The sequence below is a fragment of the Myiozetetes cayanensis genome, unplaced genomic scaffold, assembly GCF_022539395.1.
Source record: "Myiozetetes cayanensis isolate MyiCay16 unplaced genomic scaffold, myiCay2020 scf9, whole genome shotgun sequence".
NCBI classification, from domain to species: Eukaryota; Metazoa; Chordata; class Aves; order Passeriformes; family Tyrannidae; genus Myiozetetes; species Myiozetetes cayanensis.
In genome coordinates, this window is record NW_026088185.1 from 7389381 (window position 1) to 7409170 (window position 19790).

General features: G+C 35.4%; 1 protein-coding gene across 2 annotated transcripts in view; it reads left to right on the top strand.

The window, feature by feature from the left end:
• GLS (glutaminase) overlaps positions 1 to 19790 on the top strand; it is a 63112-nt gene that overhangs the window by 18344 nt on the left and 24978 nt on the right. For both annotated transcript variants that reach the window (XM_050340564.1, XM_050340565.1), the window contains exons 7-13: positions 5772 to 5830; positions 13297 to 13329; positions 13588 to 13646; positions 14793 to 14859; positions 15391 to 15441; positions 17842 to 18018; positions 19097 to 19228. In XM_050340564.1, the coding sequence (XP_050196521.1) occupies positions 5772 to 5830; positions 13297 to 13329; positions 13588 to 13646; positions 14793 to 14859; positions 15391 to 15441; positions 17842 to 18018; positions 19097 to 19228 (578 nt within the window). The remainder of the gene's footprint in view (positions 1 to 5771; positions 5831 to 13296; positions 13330 to 13587; positions 13647 to 14792; positions 14860 to 15390; positions 15442 to 17841; positions 18019 to 19096; positions 19229 to 19790) is intronic.

Below are 19790 nucleotides of genomic sequence, written 5' to 3' on the forward strand. Positions count from 1 at the left end.
ACTATTATATTTAATATATTTACACTTATATGCAAATAATTTTTATAGAACATCTATTTATTTATAGATTAAACCCATCTTTACATACTTAAAATATATCTTGACAATTTATTTCTTTGTCTTTATTATGCTAGTAAATGGTGATGAAATACCAACATGTAAATATATTGCCAGGAAGAAATTCAGCGTTTTGTCAAAGCTGTGCTGCTTTGTTTCTGCTTTTCTTGTTTTTCCAAATATACTGTTGTAACAGTGTGAAGAAGACTTGTCTTTCATATCCCACAACAGGTTTACTGTAAAAAAAACTTTTGATGGTGCTGAAAAGTGCCTATTTAGTTCTTTGGACTGATATGGATATTCTGGGTTTTTTTCTCTTTTTAATAAAATGACAGAAAGTATAATAAATACTTTCTTCTTTTTAGTGCTACTTTTGAAATTGAACTTATGGGAGAAGATGAATTGGTGGGCTGTGGTCTTTTACATTACTGTTATTCTTTAAAAGTGTTTATAGAACTGTTATACATAGGAGAATTTGGGTTATTGAAAGTTTGACCAGTGAACATGAAATTATTAGAGAAGATTAATTCACATGATAGAAAACTGAACTTTTAAGTATATTCCTCTGTGGCTGGTAGACATAAGCAAAATGTGTTATAACAGACCTGAATGGACTCTTATACAGTCCTTAAGTGAAAGGCTGAAATGGAAGGTAGAAGTCTAATAAATAGAAACATTTCAGTTGTAGTGAGAAGGGAGGCTGAGTTTCTGCAATTGAAGGATCAGGAGGGAAAAAGGGATTACGCTTTTCTTGTAGATTTAAAGTGATGTATGAAGTTTGGATATGCAGAGTATTTGTCAGTTTGAACATGTATAAAGACTTTATAGACCAGATTTGAAAACTGAAAAAAAAAAAAAAAGTATAGATATTTAATCTATTTGTTTTCTGGTTATTCAGATATAGTTGAATTTCATGTTTGTAGTCAAGATTTTATGAAGTGTATTTTATGAAGGTATTTGAAGACTGGTTAGATGTGCATCTGAAGCAATTATTTCTTATATTTACTACATTAAAGATTCCTGAAGCAGGATGTTCTTCCATTTCATTGTTTAATAATATCAAGATTTAAGTTAGAAAGAATGGAGAATGTCATAAGACAATTGTACATTATAGCTAAAAATGCCAACCTGTAACAAAAACCTATTATTATATTTTGAGTATGATCTGTGCTGTGCAATGGAAATTTGGAAACTTCTGCAGCCTTGTGAATATCCCTTTACCAAAGGGAATACATGGCCCCTCCAGCAGTTCAGATTTCTGGAGACGTAAAGTGATTTCTTTGTTAATTTAAAAAAGATTATTGTAGTTGATTGAAGTAGATCAGAAATTTTACATAGTAAAATATGTCTGAAACAGGCATTATCAGGAATAATTTTCCTGTCTGTGGTCACTGAGCAGTTTACAGGTTTTTTTTTCATGCCTGTTGAGTTCATGATGCATCATGTCTGACAATACCTGTGTATATATGAACAGTTCGTATCTCTTATCCACACATAAAACCTTGTCTTGGTGATAATTATTTGCAGAATTAATCCAGTAATATGATTATTTGGGGAATTTAGTCCAGTAATAAAAGTTGCATTGTCATTAAATGAAGGATTGCCAGGAAATTATTATAATTTTGCTAAATGGTTTTCTTAACCAAAAATGGAATGCTTTCTCTAAGCATTTTATTGGAGAAACACATTTTCATATAATTTCAAGAGCTTGCATGATGAACTGTTCTGTGTATTAAAATGCCATATGGTGTATGTGTGGCAACCTCTGCTTGCTGTGCTCAAAGACTGCAGACCAGTTGTACAAAAAAGGCCTAAGGGCAGTGATGGACCAAAAAGGTCAGAAGAACTGGCGGAGAAGTGGTGTAATTTGAGCTTATTAGGGAAAAGGTCTAGTTTGCATATGTTATAATTGCCTGGCAGGTTGCCAGAGCAATTGTGCTAATTGTCAGGCAGTTTTGATGTATTAAATCCATCTTTTTCACCATTTAATAGTGATGTTTAGTGTTATTATGACTTGAGCTTTTCATTAAGGATGGAGACATGAATTTACTCTGAAGTATAATGAGATGATAGAGCAATATAAGTCACTAGCAGAGAAACAGTGTTGAAAGATTTTTTTTCAGTCCGAGCAGATCATTACCTTTGTTATTTGATAAGAGAGTGTGTGTGTGTGATTGGTTTTAGTAAAGTGTGTCAGTTAGCTTTGTAGAGTTGGATACCTCTTTCTGAAGATTAAGGGATGAATTTGTTCACCTCTTTGGCAGACTTGGAACAACAGTATCAGTCTTCATGCTTTGTTGTGGTACAATGTGGAATCGCCTTGCTGATGGCACCCACTGTGAGATACATCAGTAGTTGCTGCTGTTTTTGGAAATAGACCAGTGTATGACTTTCCTTAAAAATTAATGTAGTGTCAGAACCTGTATATCCCCAAGAGGTGAAAAAATACCTGGGAATGGAAGTGTTATTGATGGGAGTGGAAGACATATCTTCTTTGAAATTAGCAGGAAACTTTTGAAATGTAAGATTTTATTTAGGCATCCTAGTCCTTAGAGAAGGCAAATATATCTTGGTCTGTGCGGAGGTTCTTCACTGTAAAACAGAATATTTCAGTTGGAAGGGACCTACAACAATTCCCTATTAAGAGCATTGTCCAAGTGCCTCTTAGGCAGTGACAGGCTCTGGCATCAACCGCCTGGAAGCCTGTAGTTGTTTTGGCAAGATAGGTTTTCTGTCAATTACAGGTATATGTATAGGTCTGGAAAGCGTTTGGGTGTATTATTTGGTGCTATGAGGATAATAGTGAAATCTGCTTTGCTGGGACCTGGATACCTTGACAGGCTTTGTTCTGCTTGGAAGAGACAGCAGTTTAGTGGTTAGTGGAAGGTGTCCTTTTCAGCTGTCATGTGCTGGTGTTGTGCAGCAGTGAGAAAGACCGTCAAAGAACAGCTTTTGTTAGTGTGGTGAGCCAGAGTGCTGTACCTCCCTTCAGCTGTGAAGGCTTCCACAGTGATGTTTTTTGCTGACTCATGAAGAGGGCACCAACACGCAGCTTCATGTCAGAAGCATGTTAGGAAAGTCCATGTTTTGTTATATCAGAAGGTTCTTGCCCTTCTTCATGTGTGGGTAGCACATGAAGATGTGTTAGTTGTGAAGTGGTCAGGACAGATACATGTAGCTTGAGATGTAAAGCAGTGAAAGACAGGAATGTTCAGAGTAGAGGAGGTTGTAACCCAAGAATGCCTTGTGACACTGAAGTTAAGTGGAGACATCTTCAAATAAATGAGAAGCAATAGAGTTTCTGAGGGTGTATTCTGTGGGTGGGCCTACCACGTTGATAAGCTTTTGAGTTGCTGAATGATAAATAAACATTGCACATCCTTTTTATTCAAATATACACATAGTGTGGATTTTGGTGGTTTGTTTTTTTTCTCTTTACTGTGTGGCAGATTGAAATAATACAGATGTGCAGAAGAATCAAGAGCCAGAGATCTCTAAAAATGCTTCTAGAATGGGCTGGGTGCAGTGAAGTCATTAGTGTGTTTATGGACTGGAGTGATACCTTCATGAGGGGAAGCTGTAAAGAAGAGAAGCATAGCTAGAGCAAGAAATGAGGGTCACAGTGTGTTCTGATTACTCATGAACCAGTGCTGTGTGGGACTGTGTCCAGCGCTGGGATCCCCAGTTCAAGGAGAACATTGAAATGGTCCAGTGGAGAGCTGTCAGTGCTGTACAGTCTAGGGCTCATGTAACTCCCAAGGAGCAGTTGGAAGGGGAGGTTTAAGGCCTCCACTGGAAGCCTCTTAAAACTCTTGAGGAGCAATTGTGAAGATGGAGAGTTCTGTAACTCATCTTAGTAGGGGCAGCTGGTATAACAAGGACCAGTGGCCCCACACTGTAGCTTGGGAAGGGCAGATTGGATGTGAGGGTTAACTTGTCCTCTAGGATGAACAGGATTGCTGGAGAGGTAGAGAATTTGCCACATTTGGAGGTTTTCAAGACTCAGATAAAAGTATGACTGACCTGATGTAACCTTGGCAATAGTCTTGCATTGCGTGGGAGGGTGGAGGAGATGAGCTCCAGGTGTCCCGTCTGACCAAGAGTTTGTGATGCTATGAGTGGTTGTTTAACTTATGATGTCTTCTGCTTGTGTTCAGGTTTCTGGTCCTTAAGGAGCTATGGAAGTGCTATGTCTTTCCTACGTCTTTCCTTAGCTGGTTTTAATCAAAAGTCAAATGCATTTGACCGTAGTTAGTAGCTTGTATTAGTACAGTAGAGTAGAATAGGATGTTTGGTGTAGGTGGATCTTAAGTACAATCAAATTAAATTGTACTCACAATTTGTGAGTCTGTTTTAGGGAGATAAGGAATGGCACTAACAACTTTAAAAATAGTATCTGGACAATAAATTTGTATTTTAGAGGAGCTTCACTTTTTCCGACAGAAGGTACTGATCTAATATTTCCACTAAGAGAATAACTTGATTTATTTGTAAGTTCCTTTTAATACTGACTTTCTGAAAAATACTAAAAGGAACTTGATGATTAGTTTTTGAAGGTTATCTGGTAGTCATAGATGGCTAAGGGCCATTGACCATGAGCAGCATAATGTTCCTGGGAAAATGAGTGTGTGTGTGTGTGTATGTATGCTGTGAATATCAAACTAATCTCCAAAAAACCCAACCATCTGAAGTTCCTTTTAATGTACATGTGTGTATATCATACATAAAAATATTGAACACTTTTTGTGTGGTTTTTTAATTAGTATTTCTATTCAAATTTGGAGATAAAGTTAACAGCAAAAGAAAGAATTTAAACCTGTCATGATATTAATGTATTGAGAATCAGTTGAGGTTTTTAGACACCAGAATGCTCAAAAGTCAACATTCTAGATAAAAGGCACAGCAGAAATGTTAGTTAAAAAAGGAAAGGAAAAGGTAACTGTAGGAGGTAGATGTTATATTTGGTAAAAGTAAGACAGTTGGTAAGGAATGATTTTTTGGAAAAAGATGAAAAAGAAGGTGATTCATTCACATGTGCAGCCGAGAATAACTTGGGAATGCCAAAATACTGTTAATATGGAGATCAGTGATGAGAAGGAAAATTTAAATATATCAGGTATATGCAAGTCAGCCATGAAGTAAGTGAAGTTCTGGTGAGGATGAGTAAATTGTTATTTGCATTTCAGAAACTTAATTCTTGAAAACAATCAAAAACAATACAAGGATTTTGTATTAAAGTACAGCAATAAGGAAATGAATGTACAGCAATAAGGAAATTGGAGAACTGGATTTTGTTTGTTTTTTTAAAGGACCTGTTTGAAAACTCCTAAAATCACTGAGATTTGGTAACTTGGGAGAAAAATTGGGAAGTCTTATAGGGGTTTTTCTACTTGTTACATCCTTGGAACACTGGAAAGGGTTCATAATTCTCAAGAAAAGAAATGATACCAAAGTGAGTAACTTACTGGTTGGTGAGGTAGCATAAGGCCTAGTGTACTCTCAGCTGTAAAATACATTGCTCAGAATTACGAAAAATTGTGTGTAGTGTTGGATTACAGGATTGTTTAAAAATTTAGTATTATATAAAACAGTTCTGTAATAATAGCTTTAAGTCATACATGAATGTAGAATAATTTTTCACTTAAACACTTGATTGGTTTTGTTTGACAAACATGTCTTTGAATGTATTTATAATTGAAAACTTTACTTCACAGACAGGCCTCATAACCCTATGGTGAATGCTGGAGCAATTGTGATCACATCTTTAATCAAGGTAAAAAGTTAATTTTTAGTTTCTCTTCGAGTATTTTAACAGAATGTAGAAGAATGTAGAGAAAGTATCTTGTACAGATTATGAACTGTTTGCAATTTTTGTCTGCAGTACCTGATGGTAGTTTACTCATTGGTGGGTGGACAAGCTCTGGTATTTTGGAAATAGTAGCCCAAACAAATGCAGTGTTAGACTAGTAGTATTAAAAATGGAACAGTGCAGCTGAAAGAGTCTCTTCTTCCTTAGTGGTAATGTTTTGGTTTCCTTTTTTTAGCTGCACAACACTTGATATTCTCTTGAGAGTATTGCCTCATACTTGTTAAATGCTGTGGATGTATATTCCTCAGGAATATATTTTGTAGCACTCAGAAATACGTTTTGGAATGTCTAATGCTCTCCTATAGCATAAAGTTACAAGAGTATTTCTTGCTGTGCAGGAGAAATGGAACGTATTGTACAGGAGCAATGTTGCTGTATCTGAATGTCAGTCTTAATGTTTGTGTGCTGTTAACATACTGTGCAACTAAATTATGTTTACCTTCTATGTTACGTGGTTGGTGTTGGGATGTAAATGTACTTTTTTAAAATAAGAGTGTTTGGAAACAGTTACTCATATTTTACTGAGTAAATCATGGCTGAATAATGACTTAACATCTTTAGTCCATGATCTTGAGACTTTTGGAATGCTGCATTTTATTTTTTCCCATAGAATAGCTGTATATATGCCTTGAAGTTATTAATGGTATAAATTTCATGTTATGCTAATGTTTGCCAGATACTGTACTTACATTTTCTGCCTTTTTTGGTAGCCACAGGTACAAAAAAAATTTTTTTTTTCTAAGGGTACCTGCTTAGAGTTGTGGGGAATGTGTCAGTCCCCTGGAGTTTTTAAGTAATGAACTTAATACTGTTACTTCAGAGATCTAAAAATCTTGTTTACAACCTTTTTTTTATTACATTTCAAAGTCCATTAGTTACAGTGTATTTCCTACCTCCTATTTCCAAATTGTTGGTTTTAAAATTACTTAGATCATGATTTTGTGTTATTTTATATTTGAAGAAGGTGTAAGAACTCCTGCTTAAAGACATTTATCTTTAATAGCTGTAGGTGAAAGAAAATGGCCTTAAGTATGACAGGTAAATTTATTCACATTTAATATTTTTTGAAGGTTGACTGAGCATTGAAATTCACTTGGGTAATAGTGAATTTTAAAATATGACAACGCATTTGTCTGAAGTGTCAAAATGTTAGTCCAACTACAACATGCCCTACTGATCATAAGGCAAAACACAAGCATGTGCCTCTTGTGGAAGGCACGTAGTCCTTGATAAATGGTGTAGTTCTGAATATATAACTCAGGTTTGTGTACTGCATGCAACTGTGATACTTGTTAGAAGGATGGGGGATTGGTTTTTCTGTAATTTCTTTTAAATCTTTTTTTTCTGTAATGTTCTTATTAGGAGTATTGCATTGCACTAACGTTTTTGCATGTGGTAGCTGCACGTCTAGTGGATATCTTACTTATCACACTCCATTATTTGTTTTCAGTGTGATTAAAATGTAGATTATTTTATGTACTGCTTTCACTAAGGTACCATTTATCATTTGAATAACTAACCAAGCCAAACATATTCTGAAGGAAAATTACATAGGGGGTCACAGATACAAAATTACTTAATAGTTATATTTTTTAACTTCTTTATAATCTACAAGTTAACAGTATTCTTACTAACCAGTAATTTAAGTAATTCACCTTTATATTTGATCTAATACCAAATGATTTCTGAAAAAGGTGGCTTTATTAACTCTTGTTTTGCCCTCAATTCCTCTGCATTCATTCTCTTTAAGGTGCTACTTATATGTCCTGAAGACTGTGTATGGCTCTGAGAGTCTTAAGAAAATTAAGAGATGAAACATGGTTGAGTGACATGTTAGCGTGTTGATAGCTGTGGAGATCTTGTTGCTGTATTTGATGGTTAGGAATGCTTTTATCTCCTTTGAGATTCATTATTTTATCTCTTTCTGAGAAACTGATCTTAGAAGTCTTTCAAAAATCACATTGTACTGACTGTACATTGTTTTACTGAATTTACCGTGGGTGTACATGATCTTGCACACAGCTGTCCTAAGAGTCTGACACAGATTATGATCACTTATGGATAAGAGGTGATGCTTGGAGTAATCTCTCTGTCAGAATATGTTAACATGTAATATGTTAACATTTGAGGGGAAAAAAGGGCTCTTAGCATCACATACCCAGTTCTGCCTACCATAAAGAGTTTGGTATACACACTTGGAACAGAGCATGGACCTGAATTGTAAGGTTATATTTAGTCCTTGCTGTTTACAATAATAAATAATTTAAGGGTATGTGCATGTTAAGTTGTACAATTGTTTGAGTTACTTAGGCATGATTGTATCATATTTCTGCCAGCTTAAATGTTTGGGGCTATGATGTATTTATGTTTTAGTGCCTTAACTGATGGCCCTCTTCTTATTCTACTTGCATTACACTTCACAGACTGTTCCATCAGTTTAAAGCATCTATCTACAATAAAAATGCATTAGCAAAAGGACATCCTTTGGGTCACTTTTAGTGAAATGAAATTTAAAAAAACCCTAAGGACCTTTTTCCCTTGTTGACAGTTGTGCAGCCATTTGCCTTTACAACTAGTTATGTAAATGACATAGTTACAACAATTTTCAAATAGTTGTTATCAAAAGAAATCATATTGACAATTACAGGAGTTTGTGGAAGAGTGATATTTGATAAAATGGTAAATTCTTCCACGTCTCCAAGGAAATATAGGTGCTCGAAAGAAGATGATTCGGCTCCTGTACAAATTTAGTACAGATTCAGTGCAGCTTTTTGCACGTCACCTTGACTGGGAAAACCCTTTATTGCCTGTACTGTGCATAGATTTTACTGCTTTGATCTGCTATTTTTTCTTAAGCCTTAGACTCAGTTCTCAAAGCTTGTCAACTCCAGGCATGGTGTGGTTGTGTCCAGTGGTTGTGTCAGCGATTGCCACTTGCACGTTACCTTTACTGACTGGCACGATAGAGGTGCGGGTGAGAGAAAGATGAAAGGTTCAGAGTGAAATATGTGGAAGAAGGCAGATGGCTGTGGAAGGAATCTCCAGAGGAGAAGGGATTAATCTTAAGTCATTTTTATTGTGTGCTTTAACATTCCATCTATAGATAAAAGTTTTCCTAATCTAACGGTAAAGATTCAGGCACATAAAGCATCTGTAAATCCTCAAGTGCTGACAGCCACATGCAGGACCCTGTACAGACGGTGTAGACATTTGAATGCTCTGTGAAGGGAAATATTTTTTGGTCTTGAATTATAGTGGGAAGCATTTAGATGTGTTGGGGGTAGGATAGCAATATTCATAGTCCTTGCAAAAACTTGGTGTATGAAAAAATGAAAATACTGGTTTTGCTGACCCTAGAAAAACCTTTAATTCAATGGGAGCTTTTTTTTGGTATAAACAGAGGTGTATGCAATACACTTTAAGAACTTTCTACATATGCTGATAAGTCATAAAATAAAAGAGTCAAGGAATGGTGGAAAAAACATGCCTAGCTCTGCCGAGCATCTGTTTGCTGTCAGGATTCAGTTAGTCTAATACTTAAAGGGGTGGGAAAAGGCATGGTTTATTGGGTTTATTATAGTTACAATAAATAGTACTGATGTAGCTTAATTGCTCTGTGCTGCCACTCCAGTTATCCTTCCTGATAGATACTGATGTGTAAATGTATGTACATACCACTTTTAAAACATGTGTTGGCGCTGTGATCTTCTCTGCCAGATACTTGTCTTTATTTTGGTGATGTATCCTCTCTTCCTAGGTTATTAATTTTCTTGTAGTAACTTATTTTGGATAGAACATACATCCACATTATTCTGCACTTGCTTTTCATTGTAACTCAAGTGTATTGGGTGTTACTTAATGTAGACTGCATGGTAGACATTCTGTGGATTACATGTATTCAGTGGTTACACGTGCCCATAAAGTGAAGGACACAAAAATAATTTTTATATGTATTTGAAATAGTAATAATATTGGTCTTAGTGGGTCAAATACTGTCTGTGACAGTGTACTCTCAAGTATTCCAGAGCTGAAAATGGTACACTGAACAGTCAAGGCACTGGTTCTCACACAACAGAACCACATTAACAAATGAAATTTAAGAAGCGTGTAAGTACAGAAAGCTGAAATAAAGACGTTAATAATTGAATGAAAAATGCACAAATATAAAAAAGTTTTCTTGCACTCTGACATAGTGTTATGATTTTCTGTTTGTGGATGTTTTCATCACAGTATAGTGTTAGATTATAAATTTGGCTCTAAAGATTCCAGAAACTAATTTTTAAATAATCTTGTATTATTAGAAGATTAAAAACTTCTCATGATCCAGATGTTTTTATTAGCTTTGCTTAGTTTCAAAATTGAAAAATTACGTTAAAAAGAGACACATGGTGAGAGCTTATGTGGTCTAATCATGTAAACACTGAATATTGATCAATGAAAAGTGGCTCTTATTAACTACTTTTCTAATAAATATTGTCTAATTTTGTTGTTGCAAGCTCTCATAAGTATCCATGGGTCTCTTTCCTATGTAGGCATACAGCCTTTGCAGCTGTTTATATTTTTCTAGTAGAAATACAAATAATACCATGCAAGTAGCTTGTTTGTTTTGTGTTTTTTTAAAGAGAAGGGAAGATCACTAAAACCTGACACAGTCAAAAAATTCAAATTTATGATTGACAGCCACGGTGTCCATTGGTGTTTTAAGTGTTTACAAAATTGTACTGAGCTGTCTTCTGCAAGTTTGAATTTTCTGCCTATCAAACCGCTTCAATCTTAACATTCTAAATTTGGTTTTGTATTCATTTAGAAGTGTTTTTTCATATGTATATACACACGAGCATGTAAGTAAGTGTGTATATGAAACATATGTTCCAGTAAATGTACTGAGTGTTTGTGGAGTTAGTGCATGGAATGTTTTCATTGATGTGCTGGACAGGTGAATTGCATCTGAACTTTAAAATGCTTTTTAGGAATATTGTCACAGTGCCCCCAACCTCATAGGTTTACAGAGTCAAGCAAAAAAATGAGAAGCACTTGTGGGAAGGACAGAAGTTTCCTTGTCTCTCGTGTTTGTTTAAATTGCTCTGGAAAAGCTGCTCAGTATTCTGAATGTTAGGATTTTATATTTGCACTTGAATTTTAATTGTGGAATGTGTGTTGCCACTATGTCTCTTCAGCCTTTTAGGAGGCTGCTGAAAGAGGGAAACTAAGATGTTGGGTTTTTAGTCATCATGTGTATGGAAGCAGAGTTTTCTATTTCAGTTACATGTTACAGTAAATCTACAGAGGTTGTGATCATGTGATTGCTTTGGCAAATAGTTTAGGTGTATTAGCAGTCTCTAATTTCAGTAACAGTGCTTTTGTGTTTGATATAAAATGCCTGTACAAGTGCGTGGAACATCAAGGACTAAGAAGGCATCGCCTGAGTTAACATACGGAAGAATTTCTTCCCAAACTGTGGCTTTAGTTGTAAACTTCAAAAGGAACCTTTTTCATAAAGAGTTTATGTGGAAAAAGTTTGCATTGAGTATTTTTGCCCACCAGTTTTGTGTGCTGCTGGTAAAGCCAGGTTTTTGTTGAGGGGAATTTTTTTCCACTGGGCAAAACAAAAAAAGTGAAGTATTATGTATTTATATTTTTTCAGAAAGCATGATCCCTTTCTCCCTCCTCCTTTTTTTTTAACAAAAGAACTTGTTTCAATTTATTATACATGTCTAACCATACAATTATCAATGCAGCATCCCATAACTAATGCTGACCCACTTTCCCAGAAAAAGATGTTCATTGTGCATTTGAAAGGTTGAAAAGGTTTTTGTGGTTTAAATGTTGTTACATATTTTACAGCATTAGGATCTATGGAATATTTTGACAACTGCAACAGTTCAATGAAGTTGGTAATTTCTTCTTTTAATTATTTTTCATTGAACAGATTTGGAGTTAAATTTTTAAGGCTTGTGTTCTGGTGTATTATACAGGAACATTTTGATGAAATGTGTCATAATTTTTTTTTTTATCTTATTGCAAAATTAGCTAGAGATTATTGCCTTTTAAGAATAAGGTTATTAGCCTTTTAGCATAAGGTAGCCACTGGTGCATAACTTTGACAAACAGTGTGGTGTTCCTTTCACTAGTGATCGTACGTGTATGGCTGAACATCCTCTGGTAGATGAGCTGATGCATGGGCTTCAAAGATTATCTGCAACATCTTAATTCCACATCCAGAGTGGGAAATAAGACCGGCTTTATGCATTTCATTAAGTAAAATAACTGGTTGATATGAAGCTCCCATTTTTCCGCATCCCTCCCCATCCCCACACGAAATGCAGTGCAAGTAGTGTCTTGAATTGTTGGAGATTTGTTAGAGTTTTGTTATTCTAAATAGAGTATCTTTAATATTAAAATTATGTATTAAAACATCTCCTCCACTTGTGTATGTGATGCCACTATTTTTTAAACTTCCTCAAAAAATTGTACTTGACTACTTAAAAAAAATTAAGAAGTCCCCCCAATACACCTTGCACTATTTTTTACCTCCCACTCCTCTTTCAGTCTCCTATAGAAATTTCTGAAAGGTCACCCATCAGAACCCTCTAAAGAATTAATATCTTTGACGTCTTTAACTGGCAGCTGCTAAATTGGAGGATGTTCTTAAATGGGAGGGCAGAAAAAAGCCCCAAAGTAACACCCCTTATCCTCCAAAAAAACCCAAACTATCCCTATTAAGTTTGATTTAGATTTTCCTGTACATTGTTAGCACAATGATGTGCCCTATGTTGTGAGATTCTGTTTTTCTAACTGTTAAGCAGTTTTTAATAGGTAGGACATTAATCAGATATTTTTTATTAAATGCAATTATTTTCTTAGTAAGGGATAACACCTTAAGTTTTTAATCTAAATTCCAAGTATGGGCACTAGCCATGGAAATATTTTAACTTCTGTAGCCTAACCTCCTTATGCTCAGCTCTGTTGGTAGATTGAGAATACTTTTGGATTACTAGTCTGTAAAATGTTTCAGTATAGTGTTTTCACTGTAATTAGCTTGATTGTAGTTACTTTTGTATTTTTTGCTTTAGCTTCTGCATTTACTTATGCTAAGCACATAAAGTTCAATAGAGAGCACTTAAAGCATACCTTTCTCAGTTTAAATTAATTTCCAGCATACAGGTGTTTGATAAGACTCTTTTAGGATTATTTAAATGATAATTAAAGATTTACTTACCTAACACTTTAATTTTTTCATTAATATATGAAATGATTGTTATTCTTAATTAGCCTCATACCTTAGTTACATGCATTAAAATCCTAATACTGTTAAGTAACTTCTCTCTTACGTTAACAATTTTTGTAAATTATTTTTTCTTTTCTTGCAGCAAGGAGCAAATAATGCAGAAAAATTTGACTACGTAAGTTAATGTTACAACATTCCTTTTTTAATTAAATTCAGTGATACAAGTTTAAAGATGGCAAGGGAATTTGAAGTGAAATATTAGTAATATATGTTTTGTCTTTGTAGCTGTACTTGGTTACTTAAACATTTAGTGATTTGGATTGCATCTGTAAAATCGTGTTACAAGATTTTGGGGTAAGGCTGGGTTGAAAGTTCATAACTTTTTACTGTGTGAAAATGTTAGCTTGCTTTTCCCCCTCTTTGTCTATAACAGGTGATGCAGTTCATGAATAAAATGGCCGGTAATGAGTATGTTGGATTCAGTAATGCTACGTAAGTATTTTTTTATTTGCTTAATGAAGCTGGGTGGAAAGTGCTTTAACTGATAATTGGTATATTGAGCTTATGGCGAAGTTCAGTTATTTACATTGAACCAGCTAATTGACCACTGAACCCCTAATATTAGAGGGTCTCCTTGGCTTAAAATTTACAACTAAAGTTGTGCATGTCTCTGACGTCAGTGTGGCTAAATTTCACCTAAAAGTTTTGGTTACCTCTTTGAAATGTCATTATTCTGTCTTAGTGCTCTGTTGGTGCTATGGCAGTGAGAGCTGTAAGTGCAACTCTTCTGTTCCTGGCATTCATATTACAAATTAAACTCTGCATGTTGGTAGCTGTATATCAAATGTTTTAGAAAGCATAGTTCATACAATTGGCACTCGTTCTGGTTTTTTATTTTGCATATTTAAATGCTTTTCTCAAACAAACAGTTCATTATAAAATCAGTGTATAGCAATTCCAGAAGTCTTGAGAGCTTGTTGAGGCAGCATGGGGGGAAAATCATGAAGATTCCACATAGCAGAGTTGCTTCCAGGTGGTCAGCTGGAATGCAGATGCAGAGAGACAGAATGAGATAACAGAATGAGATAACTAGTGTTTTTCCTGAGCTTTGTTCCTGTAAAAGGTGTGTGCCATGGAAGGAACCAGGCAGGAGAGAATTACTTATCCTTGTATTGTATGTATTCCTCCTTTAGGTTATATCCTTACCTTAACCATCGTGATGAAGAGTGCTGCCCTCAGTCTGGTCATTGTCTGAGCTGCCCCTTGATCCTCAGATTCCTCTGGTTTGGTCAGAGTTCTCAGGGAATGACCCTTTCACTTTATCTCAGTGTGGGATGTTTCATTCCACTATGGGCTATCTAGAAAGGCTTCCAAGAGTAGGATCTTACCCTTCTTTGCCTTATCTCCAAGCCTTATCTCCTTTATGTATGTGTAGGTCACCACTGCTGTGTGTATTTGGGTGTCAAGGCTAATTCACTCCATCTGGGTGAACTGGGATGGGTGCCTATGGCAACTTCTGTCCCATTAGTAGAATATTTGTGTTCAGACCTAAATTACATAATGCATTACTCAAGTCTGACATGTTGCCTTCTGTTTATTTGGGGTTTTTTGTTTGTTTGTTTGTTTTCCCTCTTTTAGGTTCCAGTCTGAAAGAGAGAGTGGAGATAGAAACTTTGCAATTGGCTATTACCTGAAAGAAAAAAAGGTTGATATCTCTTTTAAGTGTGTTTTGAAGATTCTGGGGTGGGGTTTCTTCATAGTCTGTGAAGATTTTTAATTTATTTGATGTACAGTATGGCACAAATTAATGCTGTATATGTTTTCTCACTGTTATTCAAAATGCTGTCATTTAGAGAGAGTCTTTTGTCATTCTGATAGAACGCCTCTAAATTGTTTTATATCGTAACTATGTAATTTGTTTTAATTCTTGTAAAATGCATAATCTGTGCTGTCTAGATGACTTTATAAAATTCCTGGTTACATTTTTCAGTTTACTGATTTAAAGATGTTAAAAGCTGTACTGAAAAATATTTTAATACCTAGCTTACTGATTTCACGGCACTTATTTTTAAATATGATTTGATTAAATATTTCTACTTGTTGCATTTAAATATTTATTTTTAAATATGCTTAATGCTTAGTATGCTAATAAAAATACAACTTAATATATGTCTTTCTAAAAGCAATATTAAAAAAAAAAAATAACCTGAAGACTCTCTTTATTTTTCTTCCTCAGTGCTTTCCTGAAGGCACAGATATGGTTGCTATACTAGACTTCTATTTTCAGGTAACTGACTTTAAAATTGAGATTGACTGTAGACTTAGAATTGCTGATATAAGCAGTAGAAGCTGATTTGTGCCTAGATACGAAGGTTTTAATGACTTAAACTTGTCAGCTTCTGTTAGACTCTGGAAATGAATGATGTATGTTTGATGTATCCAGATTTGCTTTTGTTTAGGGGATGTACTTAGGTGTCTTTATTGCTAATGGAAAGTAGCAATAATGTTTAGAAGGCTAGTAGGTAGAAGCTTAAAATGTCTTGTATTACTTCAGTGAGTTTGACAAAACATTTCTGCTTCTTTGGGTTGCTGCTGCTTACAGTATGCAAAGTACTTTAAACTCCGTGTAACTGAAGAATGCATGTTCTTTTGTAAGCTCAGGGGTAGTGGTACAAGTGAAGTAATACGAATACCTCCTCCTTTTTGTTTATTCAATGGTTATGAGTAAAAGAATCATGTCATATGTATTCTCCCCTCCCCCATTTTTTTTTTCATTTTCACTTTCAGCAAGTTATTTTCAACTTGGCAAAATGAGAACTTGGCAAGTGCGAGGTTTTTCCTCAGTAAGGGTTTCCTAATGCTAAAACATTCCCAAGTCAGTCAGCTCTGCTGTAGGGTTCTCAAGAGGCAGTTTAAGTTGTGTAACTGATTCAGCTCATTTGGGAGAGTTTAAAAAATAGAGTTCAGTTGTCAAAATGAATCTGTTTTAGGCTCCGAGACTTGCTCTTACTTATGCAAAGTATAAGCCATTATTTACAAAATGCAAATTCTATCTGAGTTTTTTCTATTGGGACGCACCTGCTCTTATCTTTAGATCAGATGAGTGACTGTTTATGAAGTAAGATGTATGTGATTAACTGTAGTTGACTTCCTGTTGAATTAGAAACTAGGTACAAGCTAATAGTTTACTCTGAACTTCCCTTCTGACAGAACAAAACCAGTATTTGAATTTGATATTTGAACTGATATTTATTTCAATTTACTGTTTAAACATGCTTTTTAAATGCTTCATATCCCACTGCCTCAAGACCTGATACACTTCTGAGACAATGCTATTCATAAGTTAAGAAATGTTAAGCTAACTTTTCTGATGTATTTAATTTGGCCTCATTTTTGGTGCATTCTGATCTCTGATTTAATGACTGTGTGTCATTCTTTCTGTTTCCCTCAAAAAGTCACAAAAAGGGTAGCTCATACGCGAGTGGCATTTCTGTTTTATTGTTATGGTACAAGACTAACTTTCCAACACTCAGATTCTACTTAAAAGTCTAGTTATTTCTTTCTGTGGGTATTCTGTAATGCTCCTTCATCCCTTGTGTAACTGGGAACTTTCTAAACAGGAATAAACTTATTTGTTTATTATCTTTGTAAAGTGAGGATGGATTATTCTCAGTTTAGAGAAACGAGGTACAAAATGCAGGTGCTTAAACTGAGAACCTAGAAAGAATTTTTTTTTTTCAAAGTAGGTGATATTATGTAATACTTCATATGTTTAAAACACAGTTGCCATTTTAGATGCGTCTCTGACAATCTCTTGATTTGCAACTCCAGTTGATTGGACTAGGATGTATTGAGTTTGGCACCCGGAAAATAAGAATTCCAGGTAGTAACTACTCATGCAAACGTGGCTTAGGTAACTTCATGAAGTATCATGTAATGACTGTTTGGCAAAAGCAAGAATACTAGCGTTAGTTTGTTTACTTCTTTAGAGCAGCATTTCAGCTTCAGGTTGAAACCAACTTATCTTTTGGTTTCTGCAGAAATGAGGCAGCATCAGGTGATGGCATCATATCACATTTCCTGATGTGTCACCAAAGTATGTATAGTCTGTACTGAAGCAGGGATCCTGGGAAAAACTATTGTGTGATTGTATCATTACTATATAAAATAGCATATATGAGAAAGGTGAAAAAAGGCTGCATCAGCAGGAAGTGCTGGCATTAAGACTTGCATGTGCTAGAATTTGCAGCTTTAAAATGTTCTTCTGATAATGTGTGGGATCTTCTAAGGCTTTAAAAAAAAAAAAACCACACAAAATGAGCTCAAATGGAAAAAAACCAGTCATTCTGTGGCTTTGCCATTTAAGCAGATGCAAACTACTGAGATTGTTTTACAGACCTCATCCTCTCAAAGGAACACAAGGGGGTGGGGGAGGAATCAAGCAGAGACACTAACCCATAAAAAATACTGTCCCAAACTTTTAAGAGGGCTTACAAACACTGTCGCTGGGATCTTTATAGTAGAAAGCCTCAGACTGTATTAATTGATGCTGTTAGTGTCATCAACAAATGTTATGCTGCAGGTGATTTTGAGACGTTATTTCTGTAGAGACATGTTGATCCTGCAATAGTTGGCTTTACTGTGGTAGAAGTATCAGTGCTTATAATCTCTATTTCTTTTTCATAAGCTTTGCTCAATAGAAGTAACATGTGAATCAGCAAGTGTGATGGCAGCAACTCTGGCTAACGGTGGCTTTTGCCCAATCACTGGTGAAAGAGTACTGAGTCCTGAAGCAGTCCGGAATACCTTGAGCTTAATGCATTCCTGTGGCATGTATGACTTTTCAGGGCAGTTTGCCTTCCATGTAAGTAGTTTTCAGGTATTAATTAGAGCTGACCAGGAAGATAAATCTCTGCTGCTGTTTTCCATGTTCCAGGAATTGTTTAGAAACTGAGCACACACCATAAGGGAAAATCTCACCTAGGTTTCACGGCACTACTGATATCACATACCCTGTGGCACTCTGCCACTTCACATTTGGGAATCCTTTTCATATTGAAACGTAAATACTCTTCACTAGCAGAGACTGCTGATGAGAGAAACAGGTCATGATGTAGGTATAATTGAAAACATAACTGAAGAACTCCTGCTACATGGGAGTAAAAGGTAGCAGAAAGCCCTTGCAGACAGTTGGCTTTTTCTTCACTAACTCAGGCTTGTAAATTGTCCTTATGTGTTATAAAAGTGGCTATCACATACAGCACATGTACCATATTCCTATTTTCCAGCAGTATGTTCCTTACCATGTAAGCATTTCAAGATGGCCCGTATCTTAACTAGTGCTCTCAGCATTTTGTTTTGAGCATTTTTGGTTTTTCCTTACTTCATACACGTAAAACCGATTATGATGGTTGGTGTGACCTAAAAGTTACTGCTTAGAGAGCTATGAGGATGTTAATTCCTATTGGAAAAAAAGTAATGCCTTTGTCTAGATTGTAAATAAGTAGGTTATTGTGTGATTTCACAGACAGACTCTTCAGTTTTCTTGTGGTTTTTATTTTTTACCTTTTCCAGTCAGGATTTTAAAAATGTTATATGGCTTTGTGCTACTACATCGTTGCAAGGTGAGAGATACACTTGTGCACTACTGCTTAGTCATAATTGCTTTTTTATAATAGATTTAAATTATCTTTTTGTACTGTATTACTGACTCACTGTATTCCTGACAGCAAATAGTTTTATGATTGTGTAGCTTGGATTGCTCCAAACTGTGCTTCAGGTTATTGTCTGAAGACAGAGATAAGTAATAATGCTTTCCTAGCTTTAAGTGCTTTCCAGATCCATGTTTTATAAATACTGCATAATAATCTTCAGTAAAGTGCTGATGCATTGTTATAATGGTGAAGAATGTTTGCAGAGGCCAGTAATTCTCTATTCTGTAGGTTGGTCTTCCTGCAAAATCTGGAGTTGCTGGTGGGATTCTTCTGGTTGTTCCTAATGTCATGGGCTTGATGTGCTGGTCACCTCCTTTGGACAAGATGGGCAACAGTGTTAAAGGAATTCACTTTTGTCACGTAAGATGCATTGCCTTTGGGGTTTTTGTTTGTTTTGGTTTGGTTTTTTTTCCTTTTGCAGCTGATGTTTACTGAGCTTCAGTTAGCATAGCTGAGATCTAAGTGAGTTAAATAGTGATTTGTGATTCTTCCCTATGTAGCAAGTTTCATCTGGTTCAAGGCTGGAAGTCCAAGAATACACATTTGTGTTTTAGCAATAAATAGCACTTGAATTCAGTGACCATTAAGAAAATACGATGCCAAAAACACTATTGAAATCTATTGCGGAAAAGCTTTGAAAAGAAACAGTTCATTAAATAATGAAAGTGCTGGTCTCTTGTATACTGCATTAGAAGCTGTAAGCTCTATTTACAGACTTTTCCCCCTCTCCTGTCATAAAGTGAACAATTTTCAAAACTGGAAATGCAACTCTTATTTTACTGCAATAAAAGAAAAAGACTGTAATGAAATATTGCCATTCTGATGTATTTTTAAACTAATTTTTGTAAACAATCTAACATAAAAAATGTCTATGGATCAGACCCAGCTGTTGGGCAAGCTCTTCCTAGCTTCATCTCTTGCC